The sequence below is a fragment of the Diabrotica virgifera genome, chromosome 7, assembly GCF_917563875.1.
Source record: "Diabrotica virgifera virgifera chromosome 7, PGI_DIABVI_V3a".
NCBI lineage: Eukaryota > Metazoa > Arthropoda > Insecta > Coleoptera > Chrysomelidae > Diabrotica > Diabrotica virgifera.
Window position 1 is genome coordinate 235760601 of NC_065449.1, and position 13049 is coordinate 235773649.

General features: G+C 35.1%; 1 protein-coding gene across 1 annotated transcript; it reads right to left on the bottom strand.

The window, feature by feature from the left end:
- Window positions 1–1582: 1582 nt before the first annotated feature.
- On the bottom strand, window positions 1583–10217 carry LOC114325690 (endocuticle structural glycoprotein SgAbd-2-like). Its single transcript, XM_050656328.1, has 3 exons — window positions 10132–10217; window positions 4745–4896; window positions 1583–1975 (listed from the first exon to the last, which is right to left on the bottom strand). The coding sequence occupies exons 1-3, from the start codon at window positions 10138–10140 to the stop codon at window positions 1639–1641; spliced, it is 498 nt and encodes a 165-aa protein (XP_050512285.1). The 5' UTR covers window positions 10141–10217; the 3' UTR covers window positions 1583–1638.
- Window positions 10218–13049: the final 2832 nt, after the last annotated feature.

Below are 13049 nucleotides of genomic sequence, written 5' to 3' on the forward strand. Positions count from 1 at the left end.
TTAGTAGGAAATAGTGAAAGAGACTTAGAACAAAAACTGGAACAATGGAGACAAGCTCTGGAGAAAAAAGGTTTAAAACTGAGTAGGACAAAGACAGAGTATTTGCAATGTTCATTTAAAGATGGAGTTACTACAAATAACAAGGTATCTTTGGATGGTGAACTGATTGTAAAAAGCAATAGTTTTAAGTACCTGGAATCGGTATTACAGAGTAATGGAGAAATAGATGGAGACGCATGCAGTAGAATTAGGGCTGGATGGATGAAGTGGAAGGAAGCGAGTGGTGTGCTGTGTGACAGGAAAATTCCTATGAAGTTGAAGTGAAAATTCTATAAAACAGCCATAAGACCAGCTATGATGTACGGAACTGAATATTGGGCAGTGGAAAAGAAAGAGGAACAACGAATGCATGTGGCGAGAATAAGAATATTTAGATGGATGAGTGGAGTGACAAAAAAGGATAAAATTAAAAATGAGTATATTAGGAGAAGTCTAGGTGTGGCATCAATTGATGCCAAAATGAGAGAGCATAGGTTGAGATGGTTTGGTCATGTTCAACGTCGAGACGCTAATCACCCAATACGAAGAATTGCTAAGTGCAGATTCCTGGAAGGAGTAGGAGAGGAAGACCAAAGAAGACCTGGGGGGAGACGATTAGGAAGGACATGTTGGTAAAGGGGATTAATATTGATATGACTCAAGATATAATTGTAGGGAGAAATGCAATTAGGGAAGCCGACCCCGCATAGGGATTAAGGCAATGAGAATGATGAGTACTTTGCGCACAAATATTCTCAGTTGAACGTGATAAGGATGATATAGACTGGGCACGTGAAAAGGATGGGATAAAATAGGTGGCGGAAAAAAGTTAACAATTATGAACCTCCTCAAAAAAGAAGGCGTGAAAGACCAGCATTAACATGGATCAGCAGAATAAAGGCGATATTGTCGTATAGAGTTGTTCAAGGGAAAGAATAGAGAAACAGAAAAAATTACAGATGGAAATTTGAGATGCAGCAAATATGCCAAGCATCTACCAATTCCACCATAGAACAAGAAAACAATAATTCATTTCCTTTTCTAGATGAGTTAATTACAATTAAGACACAGGATATAAATGAAAACCAATCCACACCAACAGATATTTAAATTACTACGTTATCCACAATTTAAACAACAAAAAAGGAACTATCAAATTCCTATGATACAGCCTGAAGCAACTGCTCCAATAACAATGCATTTTAGGAAGAAAAAAAACATGCTTAAGATATGATGTGATAAAAATACTTCGTTTTATTAAGTAATTTTTTTTATTTTCATGTTTGAAACAAAAAAAGATTTCTTTAGGCCTGGTTGCACCAACAGATTTTAAGCTCCAGCTTAGCTAAGCTCTTCTTATAGATAGGGCCTCCTTGAGTATCACTTAGGTTGCACCATAATTTTAGATTTTTACCTTATTATCAATTATATCCATTATTATATTATGGTTTTCTTATTGTAATATATTATAATTGTATTATATTAATTATTATGATATTCTCGACTTAAGCTTAAGATCTGTAGGTGCAACTGGGCATAATGATTTATGATTTAAATTTATTTATTTCAAAATTCTGTTACAAAACAAATATTTAACATTTAGTATTTATACGGTCTGTTGTACTGGCTTCTGTAGTTTGACTTATACGGCCGTGGTTCTGGATAACTGGTCGACCCAGTTCCAGATCTGCCTTGGGCTTGAGCAATTAACTCTAAGGATCTTTGAATAGCTTCTGGAATTGGAGGCGGAGTAGGCAAGTGGGCTCCTTCAGCTCTAAATCCAAATTCGTCTGCTATATAGTTGACCGTTATAAGTGTGCCTTCTGGAGATGTGTAGGAATAAGAGCCTTGTATAACTTCGGCTTCGGTATCTTTATTTCCAGCGTTTTTAAGATAACCTTGGGCTTGAACGTTTTGACCGTCTCCTGTGCTATAACTAAATAAGCATATATCACATATAAATTAGAATTGACTGACATCTCAAATTAACAGATAATTATGTATAAATTTAAAGCTCTTGAAACTAATTTCTCGAAACGTTAGTACCATAATAGTACCACCTTACTAGAGGGGATGCGAAAAATGCAAATATCTTAACAGATGAGGACCGAAAAAAATACTATTGAGACAACTAAAGCTAAGCGACTACATCGGTTCGGACATTGATAAACAGTGTCCGGAGAGAGAAATTTTGGAATAGACGCCACCTAAAAGGAAAAATGTCACTCCCCAAAAAGAAATGCCGATAAAGCAATGGAAGCAGGAAGAAATGTTTGGATATCTGGAAGTAGACATAACTACTTACAGAGATGCTGAAGAAGAAGTACAAAAAAGCTTAAAAGCAAGTAAAGCGACGGGATATCTTAATGGCACAATCTGGTAAAACAGACACTTAAGACAATTCACAAAAGCGAGAATCTATAAAGCAACAATTAGACCTAATATTGTGACATACACGGCGAAGATGAGTCCTGGCACCACATCTAAAACGAGACGACTACTAGAAACAACAGAGATGGAAATACTTCGATGAATATCAGGGAGAAGTTCGTTGGATAGGGAGAGAAGTGAAAACATAAGAATATCATGCAATGTAGAAGACATAAATGGATGGGTGAAAAAACGGAAACAGAAGTGGAACGAACACATTAGTAGAAAGGCAGAGGATAGTATAGTATGAATAGCAAGAGATGTCATTAACAACTTTTATAGAAGCTAGTTTTCAAAAGAAACAAAAGACAGCAACAGTATTTATAGATCTAACAGCAGCATATGATACTGTTTGGAGACAGGGATTAATATATAAACTGGCCCGCATTATCCCCTGCAGAAAGATAATTAACCTCATTGACAACATGCTGACCAACAGAGCCTTCCAGGTTATAATGGGAAAGGAGACGAGTAGACAGATGAAACTTAACAATGGTCTTCCACAGGGTTCTGTCCTTGCCCCTTTACCTTTCAGCCTCTATATTGCTGACATGCCTGAAACCGAATCTCGGAAGTTTGGATATGCTGACGACTGGACCCTTGCAACAAGCCACCAATCTTTAGAAACTACAGAAATCACTCTCACGAATGACTTATCCATCCTCAGCGAATACCTTAAGAAATGGAGACTACAGCCAAGTACTACAAAAACTGAAGTATCAGCTTTTCATCTAAACAACAAGTTGACAAACAGAGAATTGCGAGTGTATTTTAATAACAAGCTGTTAAAACACAATAAATACCCGAAATACCTTGGGGTTACTCTAGACAGAACGCTCACATTCAGAGAACACCTGACGAAAACAGCAGCAAAATTGAAAACACGCAACAATATAATACAGAAACTCTGCGGCACTACATGGGGGTCCACAGCATCAACATTAAGATCCTCTGCTCTTGGCCTGATATATCCGGTGGCAGAATACTGTGCTCCAGTGTGGCTAAATAGCAGGCATACCCACCTGGTCGACACCCAACTAAACCGTACTATGCGTATGATAACAGGCACAATTAAGCCCACCCCTACAATGTGGCTACCTACCCTTAGTAATATAGCACCACCCAACCTACGCCGCGAACATGCATTGGTTAAAGAATATAACAAAATAATGGACAGTCGCCAGCTTCTAGTCCACAACGACATCCCCGATATTCTTGGAAACGGTCTCCGATCCAGGTTACCCCCTCTACAATCTGCTCAAGCGCTGCAGCAATCCAACTTTGACTTAAATACCCGATGGAGAGAAGATTGGGAAAGTAGGACAGATCCGCATTACCATAGTCTACCGGACATCATAGGGAAACCTGGCGAATTTGAACGTCCCCGTAAGATTTGGGCAGCCCTTAATCGAATTCGAACAAACTGTGGAAGATGCGCCGACTCCCGCCACAGATGGGGTAAACTCCCCTCGCCTTCTTGTGACTGCGGCGCTGCAAGACAGACGATCAGTCACATTGTTCAGGACTGCCCACGCAGAGCATACACAGGCGACCCTATAGACTTTGTAATGGCAACCGAAGGGACAATCGAATATATAAAAAAATTGGACATCTGTTTGTGATGCATTGTATAATGCATAAATCTAAATATATTCTGTGATATACTTAAGCCATACGCTAAATAAAAATAAATAAGCAAGAGATGTCACCAAATGAACGAAGAAGTATTGGCAGACCAAGAAAACGATGGTGCCATAATTTAAACAATTTAGGAGGCTAATATCGAAGAAGAAACAGGCTTTAAAGCCTACATATAAGTAAGAAGAAGAAGAAGAAGAAGATAAACCAAGGGCAATCAGAGGCTTAATACAACAGAATTGGTCTAACATAACTGGTGGAGATGTAGACCAATACTTTTATTACACCCCATTAAATCCAACCAAATTTGTTTCTGCCATTCTTCATTCGTTTGTTTCATTCAGATTGTTATAGTTCTTCAGTTTGTTCTTATGTATCTAAGTGAAAAGTTATGTTTTAATATAGTATGTAAATGATAATGATGTGAAATACATGATTGAGCAAAAAACGAAAATATAATACGTGAAAAAGGTAAACTTTAACTTTTTCATGTTTTTCATTTTGAATAGAAATGAATGGAATGGATAGAACGAATAGAAATTATGTATGTGAAAAGTGGAGAGAAAATATTAGGCTTGCACGTAAGGCTTTAGTACTTTACATGTTTAAACATGTTTAAAATATTTATTAAACTTACCTATAAGCAAAGGTTCCATCTGGACTTATTTCATTGGATTCAGAAACTATGGGTACATTTGCTTTGTTCGAATAATTGGGCTGAGATGAATATTGAGGATAGTAATTGGGTGCCACTGCAGAGGTACCTCCAAGGAAACTAATCAAAAGCAACTAGAACAAACAGATAGAACGCAAACATTTAATTATAACGCACATGTGTATACAATTGTACATCTTTATTTCTTTTACTGATATTAAAATCTACATAGTAAAGTCTATGTAGAAATCATAATCTAGCAAATATAATTTGAGAAATGTTTTGCAAAAGAAAATAAGCATTATTTCATTATTGTGCTTAATAGCCATGTGCTTTCAAGACTCTTAAAATTTTAAGACCTTTATACTTCTGCTACTGCAATTTGAGTAGCGTTAAAAAGACAAATATACATTCCATAACACCCGTATCTAAATCTCCATGATAACAAACAGATAAATACTTTTTCTTCTTCAGCCTTAATAATCCAATTTTGGACATAGGCCTTTCCAGTTCAATCCCCAGTTCAATCCAGTGTTTTCTATTTTGCACCACTTGTTTCCAGTTGTGTCCTCCAATCTTCTTCATGTCATCAGCCCATCTCACTTGTGGCCTTTCTCTGCGTCTTCTTCCTAACCATGGTTTGTTTTATCTGTTTTAGACAGATAAATACATCCATCAAAAATCATCAACTCAGCAAATATAAGTAGCGACCATAGCCTAATATTATTTATAATACCAATTATCATTAAATACAGTACACCTAAGAGAGCGGCACCAACAAAGACAAAGATCAGGGTCGGATACTGTATCGACAGGACTGTATAATACAGAAAAAGAATATCGTAAATTGTCAAGAATGAAATATTAGAAAAGGATAATACCCAAGAAAGCTGGAAAAAACTAAACTCAAAAATAACATAACTGAAGGGCTTAACGTAAAACAATGACAAGCCTCAACAAGGTAAAAGTGAGATATATGTAGTTGACTTTGAATGTTAAAAATAATATTAAAAAATCAAGTAACAACTTCTATTGTTTTAGTTTAGATATTTCGATGTATCATGCCCTATGGGACTATAGTTGACAACAATAAATAAGATTACTTGAAACTCGAGAAAAAACAGCCTTTATTTAAAAAAATGAGGGTTGTTACATTATTCCATTAATAATAAATACCAAATTTTAGATATATGTAGATTCAGAATTTTCTATTTTTGACTGAGTTAGGGGTGGTTTCAACCCTATACGTGTTAAACAGTGTTTATTTCTTTGTCTCCATCAACTTGTTGGAATATTTGACGGGTATGTTTGGTTTTGTCCTTTTTATTGACGGACCTTGTTCAGTATCCTACAACCAAATGCAATAATATAACAAGCCACGTCATAAGCCACTACGTTAATCTTGAATAATTATCCGAATCGCTTCCGCCCATGTTCGCCATTTTGATGTGGCTTGTCATTATGTCGAGTAGATACTAGAGACAAACTAGACCTATGCAATAGTGTGACCATAGGTTTAACAGGCCAGCTATTAACAAAGGGCTGAGATAATTTGTTAGTGATTTGTTATACTATTGCTTTAACCAGGAATAACACTAACTCTTTTTGAACTCATGTGTGGCTTGTCATTGTTTCACATTAAGCCCTTTAAGCCCTCCAATTAAGGAAGTAACAGAAAGTACCGAACCCTAACAAATTAAAAAAGAAAGCGCCTTTGTGTAGAGAGAAAGAGAAGAAAAAGGTACAGAAAAAAAATCAACTTTTTACCTTACCCAAAAACACTAGTTTACAAGTAATAAGTATAAACGAATCTGATATGAGACAAATACACTAGGAAGAAAAATTAAAAAAAAACATTGGGAGAGCTTCTCGAAACAAATCGAAGAGAACTTTTATGGTACACAAAGAGAAACATGAAGATTGACCAGAAGACAAAGAAAAAAGATGAACGAACTAATAAAGCTGAGACATGTTCAGAAGGAAACACGGGCAGACTACTTTGGATTCATATTTGCTAAATGTGATGATCATGAACCACCGATACAAGTGATCCCAAACGAAGAAATAAACATTAAGGAGGGAGATCTAATGGAAGCATTCAAGTTACTAAAATATATAAACTCACCAGGAGAGAAGAGAATACCGAACGAGCTTCTTAAGTACGAAGGATTAGATCTAACCAAAGGAATAGTGCAACAAATCCAAAAAATATAGACCAAACCGAATACCACAAGAATGGAGATCAATCATCCTAATACCCCTCTTTAACAGAGGAATAGATCGGACCCAGAGAAATACAGAGAAAGCAGCCTCTTAAACAGTTTGAACTACTTTTGACTACTTTTGACTTTGAAACAACAATATTTAGCATTTAACGAAGAAGAGCTAACATAATAATAAAGTATAGGTCGATTACTGTTGGTCTTGTAGAAAAATTAAAAAAAAACAGATTTGTTTATTTTTTCAATAGGTACATTTTTGTTAAGTAAAGTTGTTTTGATAAAACGAAAACTTTTGCAGAAAACTTATTAAAAACATTGATTTTTTCGATATAAAACTAAAACTTTCGATAGCGAATAAATCGAAAACTATTAATATTATCAAAAAAATATATACGAGAGCGACTAACTTTAATTACACCGAAGGAGATCAAAGATGAAATTAATCATTTGAATGAAAAGAAGGCACCAGGCACTGATCTCATAACAGCAACGATGCTAAAACAACTTCCTAAAAAAGGTATAATGAAGTTATTGTACATATTAAATGCAATCTTAAGACTTAATTATTGGCCTATATCACTAAAAATTGCCCAAGTAATTATGATACCGAAACCTGGTAAAGCTTTAACGGATGTTTCATCATACCGCCCAATAAGTCTACTGCCAATAATGTCAAAACTTCTTGAAAAGCTGTTACTTAAAAGAATTATGAGCGACCTAGAATTCCAAAACTGGATCCCAGAACACCAGTTTGGATTCCGGCAAGGTCATTCTACAGTGCAACAATGCCATCGCATATCAAATGTAATTAATAGAGCTTTGGACAATAAACAGTATTGCACAGCAGCCTTTCTGGACATCAGCCAAGCATTTGATAAGGTATGGCACCCAGGATTACTTTATAAAATCAAAAAATCCCTACCCAACAAATACTTTGACTTATTAAAATCATATCTAAATCACAGAGAATTTGAAACTAAAGTGGAGGATGAACTATCAAACCGTAACAAAATTCAATCAGGAGTCCCACAAGGTAGTATATTGGGTCCACTTCTTTATGTACTGTACACATCCGATTTACCAACCTCTCCACAAACCACCATTGGAACTTTCGCTGATGACACAGCAATATTTGCAACTGAAGAGGATCCAAGAGCTGCAGTATTAAAACTTCAAGAACACCTAGACCAAATTGCACAGTGGTTAAAGAAATGGAAGATAAAAGCTAACGAAACTCTAACGAAAGTCAACACATATAACTTTCACACTAAGGAAAGACCAATGCCCAAATATTAGCCTTAATCAAGTCAACATACCACAACAGAACATCGTCAAATACCTGGGGCTTCATCTTGATTCTAAATTAAACTGGAAACAACACATTTTAAAGAAGAAGAAACAAATTGAGTTGAGAGTGAAAGAAATTAATTGGCTTATAGGTAGAAAATCTCGACTCTCAATTGAGAACAAACTGCTGATTTATAAAACAGTCATCAAACCTATATGGACGTACGGTATAGAACTATGGCGTTGTGCCAGCAAATCAAACACAAAAATTATCCAAAGAACTCAATAAAAAATTCTACGCACCATCGCAAATGCCCCGTGGTACATTTCCAACCAAACCCTTCATACAGACCTAAACATCCCGTTAGTCAGCACAGTAATTCAAGAAAGAGCCAACAGACATCACGAGAAATTGGAAGACCACCCCAACCAATTAATATTACCATTACTACAGCCACTAAACAACAGAAGATTGCGAAGATTATGGCCCATAGATCTTCGCTGAAACTGAGGTGAAACCGCTGGGTGATGTACCTCATAACGCCATTTTAGTGTACAATAATACATTGATATATGTTATTGTACTTGTTATCAAATAAGCTTATAGAATATGTAATTCTGATTGTTAATAAATGCTTACAAAAAAATATATATATATATAGAACGGTTTTTGCTTAGAATGAATGTTTTTACCAACTTTTGCGATCAAAATATAATAAAAAATTTCCACGGCATCATATTTATAGATTTTGATCCTTGGACTATCCATAACTTATTCTAAAATTTTCAAGAAAATCAATCCATTGTGTAAAAATTGCGAGGTTTTGTCCTATTTTAAGCTTCATTACTTGGACTATCAAGGACAGTTATTATATTTATAATTAGGCAATAAATCAAGTGCCAGAGAAATTATTAAAATAGAACAAACCGGCCTATTTATGTTTAGTGGTCCTTAAGGCATTTGACGGGGTTAAATTAAAGACGTTATCCAATTATTGTACGCGTGTGAGATACCTCCAGGAATATTCAAAATAATCGAAAATATCTACCAGAAAAACACAATAAAAGTGAAAGTAAAAGAAAAACTAACATAACAAATTGAAGCTGGCAATGGGATAGTGAAATTCCCTAGAGGAGTCCGTTACCGTTCAACCTGATCATGGATGAAATAATAAAAAAAGTACGAATTAAAAAAGGATACCAAATGAGAGACAAACTGCATCAAATAATGTGCTGTGTTAGTAAATAAACATAACAATGTATGTTAAATGTTTTATGCTCTATATTAATTGAGAATAAGTTTTTTAACTAAAGAAAGATATTAGAACAAAAACACAATTTTTTTAACTTACGAATCGTAAAAAACTTTAGTAAAAGAAGAACAAGCCTAAATAATGCGTTTTTATAAAGGGAGTAAAGTTTCTAATAATAATTGACTGACAATTAAACTAAAAGAAATAACAGGGCTTTTTTAATTATCAAATTTGTAAATTAGGTAACAAGGAGTAGCAGAAAATATAAAAAACACAACAAGTTATAGTATTTTTACTACAAAAACGTTATTACGTAGGTCAAAATTTTTGACGTAAGAGAACTGTCAAAACATTAGAATGTGACTTTTCATTATTGCCGTGTTTATAATAAATATAGCAATAATGAAAAGTCACATTCTAATGTTTTGACAGTTCTCTTACGTCAAAAATTTTGACCTACGTAATAACGTTTTTGTAGTAAAAATACTATAATACAAAATTAAAAAAATAGTATAATTATTAAAAGTATAAAAAAGTGATTTAGATGCGTAGAAAATGTTCGGTGCTACGTGATTTTTTTTTACTAAAAAATATAAAATGTACTTACAAATATCATTGTCTCAAAAAACAAAAACGCAATTCACAACAACCAAAAACAGAAAAAGAGTAGTTAGTCTACATCATAATTAATACCTTTTATATCTAACCCCCACTTTCCGCTCAAATGTTAAACCATCTTTTGTTTCGAAGGCGCACCCCGTACCTTTGATCAATATTTAAGGTCATGTTAATTAATGCACTGTACTAAGAAGAAATTACATGTACACTATGCAATATACGGTGTACTCAAAAATTTTCTGGACACAAACGTAATTTTAAATTTTGAGGCAATTTTATGACAGGCTACAATAAATTCATTTATGTTCAAATTCATTTTCCTTTTATTGTAGGTCAACTCGAGTAGTCCTTAATTTCTATGCAGAACTGTTAGCCAAATAGCCCAATCAAAGAACACAAAACTTTACAACCTCAAAAAAAAATAAAGGAAGGATGAAAATTGGGGAAGATGAAAATTGGGGAATAGGTAGTTGAAATTATCTATTATTACATAAGAAAAAGTTTACAACTCTACATCCCCTCCATTTCACAAAACTGGAATATCCCCTTCTCGGGGGTGAAAAATATATATTCAAAATAATTCCGGAATTGAATAAAATGACTAATTCTAAACAAAATGTTTTTTTTATAGAGTTTTTTTCATTGTCAATAATTTTCGGGTTATTTATGAGTGAATATGTTCATTTCTAACAAAGAAAAACATATTTTTTGACGGTTTTTCTCAAATAACTCAAAAAATAAGTATTTTCTCGTAACTATATTTCAACTACCTATTCCCAAATTTTAATCATTCCTTTATTTGGCTCAGATTATCCTTGGATCGGGCTAAAATGGACCGTTAAATAAATCGTTTTTTATAGTTTATGTCACAGAATGAAATAATATATCACTAATATATCTAGTTCGGATTTACCCTAGGGCGATAATTTACGACGCCGTAAGAGCAGTAAACACGAGGCATTGGTTGACTAACTCCCCATTTCATTTACAATTGGTTAGTCAAATGCCTCGTCAGGTTTACTGCTCTTACGGCGCCGTAAATTATCGCCCGTGTGGCCTTTCGCAAGCGCTGTAAAATTAAGCGGCAATAAGCACTGTAAAAAGCATGGCCAGACGGGGATGTAAATTACGGCGTTTCGCGAGATGAAAATACAAATTTTTGGTCGTTGTTGTGGCTAGATGAGCTACAAATTTCGTTCAGTACACTGCATACTAGGTACCTTGGTGTTTATTTTTTGTTTTGTACACTTAGCGACGGCTAATAAAATGAATACGTCCCTTCGTTTGCGACACGACGCCAAAGATGGGCCCGTTCGATGTTGCTGCGCGATATTTTACAGCTCATTCTGGTCATCCACTACTCTCACCGTGGGACCAATTTTCGCGCTTCATTTTACGGCTCTTACGGCCCCGTACAGTACGACTAGATCAGAAGTTCTCAAACCAATTCAACACCGAGAGAGGTGTTAGACAAGGATGCGTGTTATCACCTGACTTATTTAACATTTATGGTGAACATGTCATGAGGATGGTTTTAGAAGGATGTGCCGGTGGAGTAACAGTAGCTGGTAGGAAAATCTCCAATTTAAAGTTTGCTGATGACACTACACTTATAGCAGCAAATGAGCAAGAAATGTTTGATCTTCTGCGAAGAGTTGAGTACGAAAGCAATAAAGTTGGTCTAAAAATCAATAAAGCTAAGACAAAAATAATAGTGGTCGACAGATTCGACATTATTCAACTGACTAACATGTTACAGGAATACCAGATAGTAAACACCTTTATCTATATCGGGTCTAGTATAACTAACGATGGTAACTGTGAAGCAGAAGTTCGGAGACGTATTGGTATGGCAAAAAATGCGATGAGTCGCCTAACTAAAGTTTGGAAAGGCAGATCTATCTCTCAAAATATCAAGATGAGACTGGTGAATGCCCTTGTATTCTCAATATTTCTATACGGGGCACAGACTTGGACCCTTCATGCAAGCGCCAAAAAGTTGATGCCTTTGAGATGTGGTGCTGGAGAAGAATGCTGCGCATACCCTGGACAGCTCATAGGACAAACGTTTCCATTTTAAACCAACTCAATATTAAAAAAGGCTGTCCACAATATGTCTGCAACGAATTCTTCAATTCTTTGGTCACGTGGTTCGCAGAGGTGACGACATTTTGGAGAGATTAATTGTTTCTGGAAACGTTCCGGGGAAAAGATCAGCTGAAGATAGAGACCAATGGAGAAATATTGTTAGGAATATTGGAAGATACCACGATCCTCAGTAATGGGGAAACGACAAGAGAGAGAGAGAGAGAGACAGAGAGAGAGACGGCCCGTAAATTATCGCGTGTGTGGCCTTAGGAAGCTCTCAGACCAAATGCAACACATACAATAAAATTCATACGTAAAATGTTGCACAGTTCATAATAGCGTACATCTGTTTATACTCAACAGAGATAACGTCCCATAACACATTTTATCATTATGTAGAATACAGGAGCGTGCCAATTTTGGAACTTCCGAATATCAATCAGTATTTGAAATGTCTTCAAGCGAAAAAGATGTTATTGTAGCTTGGCAATTGTTAAGAAGATGTCAGAGAAAAGAAAGAAAAATGCGTCGATGACGCACCCACTGAATGCATTTAACATTATTCATAGTCCAGCAATTGTTTTACATGAACAGACATGAACATTTTTGCTAGGAGTGTTTTTTTTTATAAAATTACTTACTTTTTGAGTTAATTGCAAGAAACCGTATAAAAATGTGTTTTTTTTAATGAACATATTTACTCTCAAAAACTCGACACGTTTTAACTTAGTGAAAAAATGCTATAGAACAAAAATTGCTTAAAATTACGTAGTTTATCCATTTCCGGCCTTATTTTGAACGTATAATTTTCACCCTCGG

Coding starts and splice junctions, on each gene's coding strand:
- LOC114325690 (XM_050656328.1), bottom strand. Junction 1,976..4,744: donor GATGGAACCTTTGCTTATAG/GTAAGTTTAATA, acceptor ATGCTTATTTAG/TTATAGCACAGGAGACGGTC.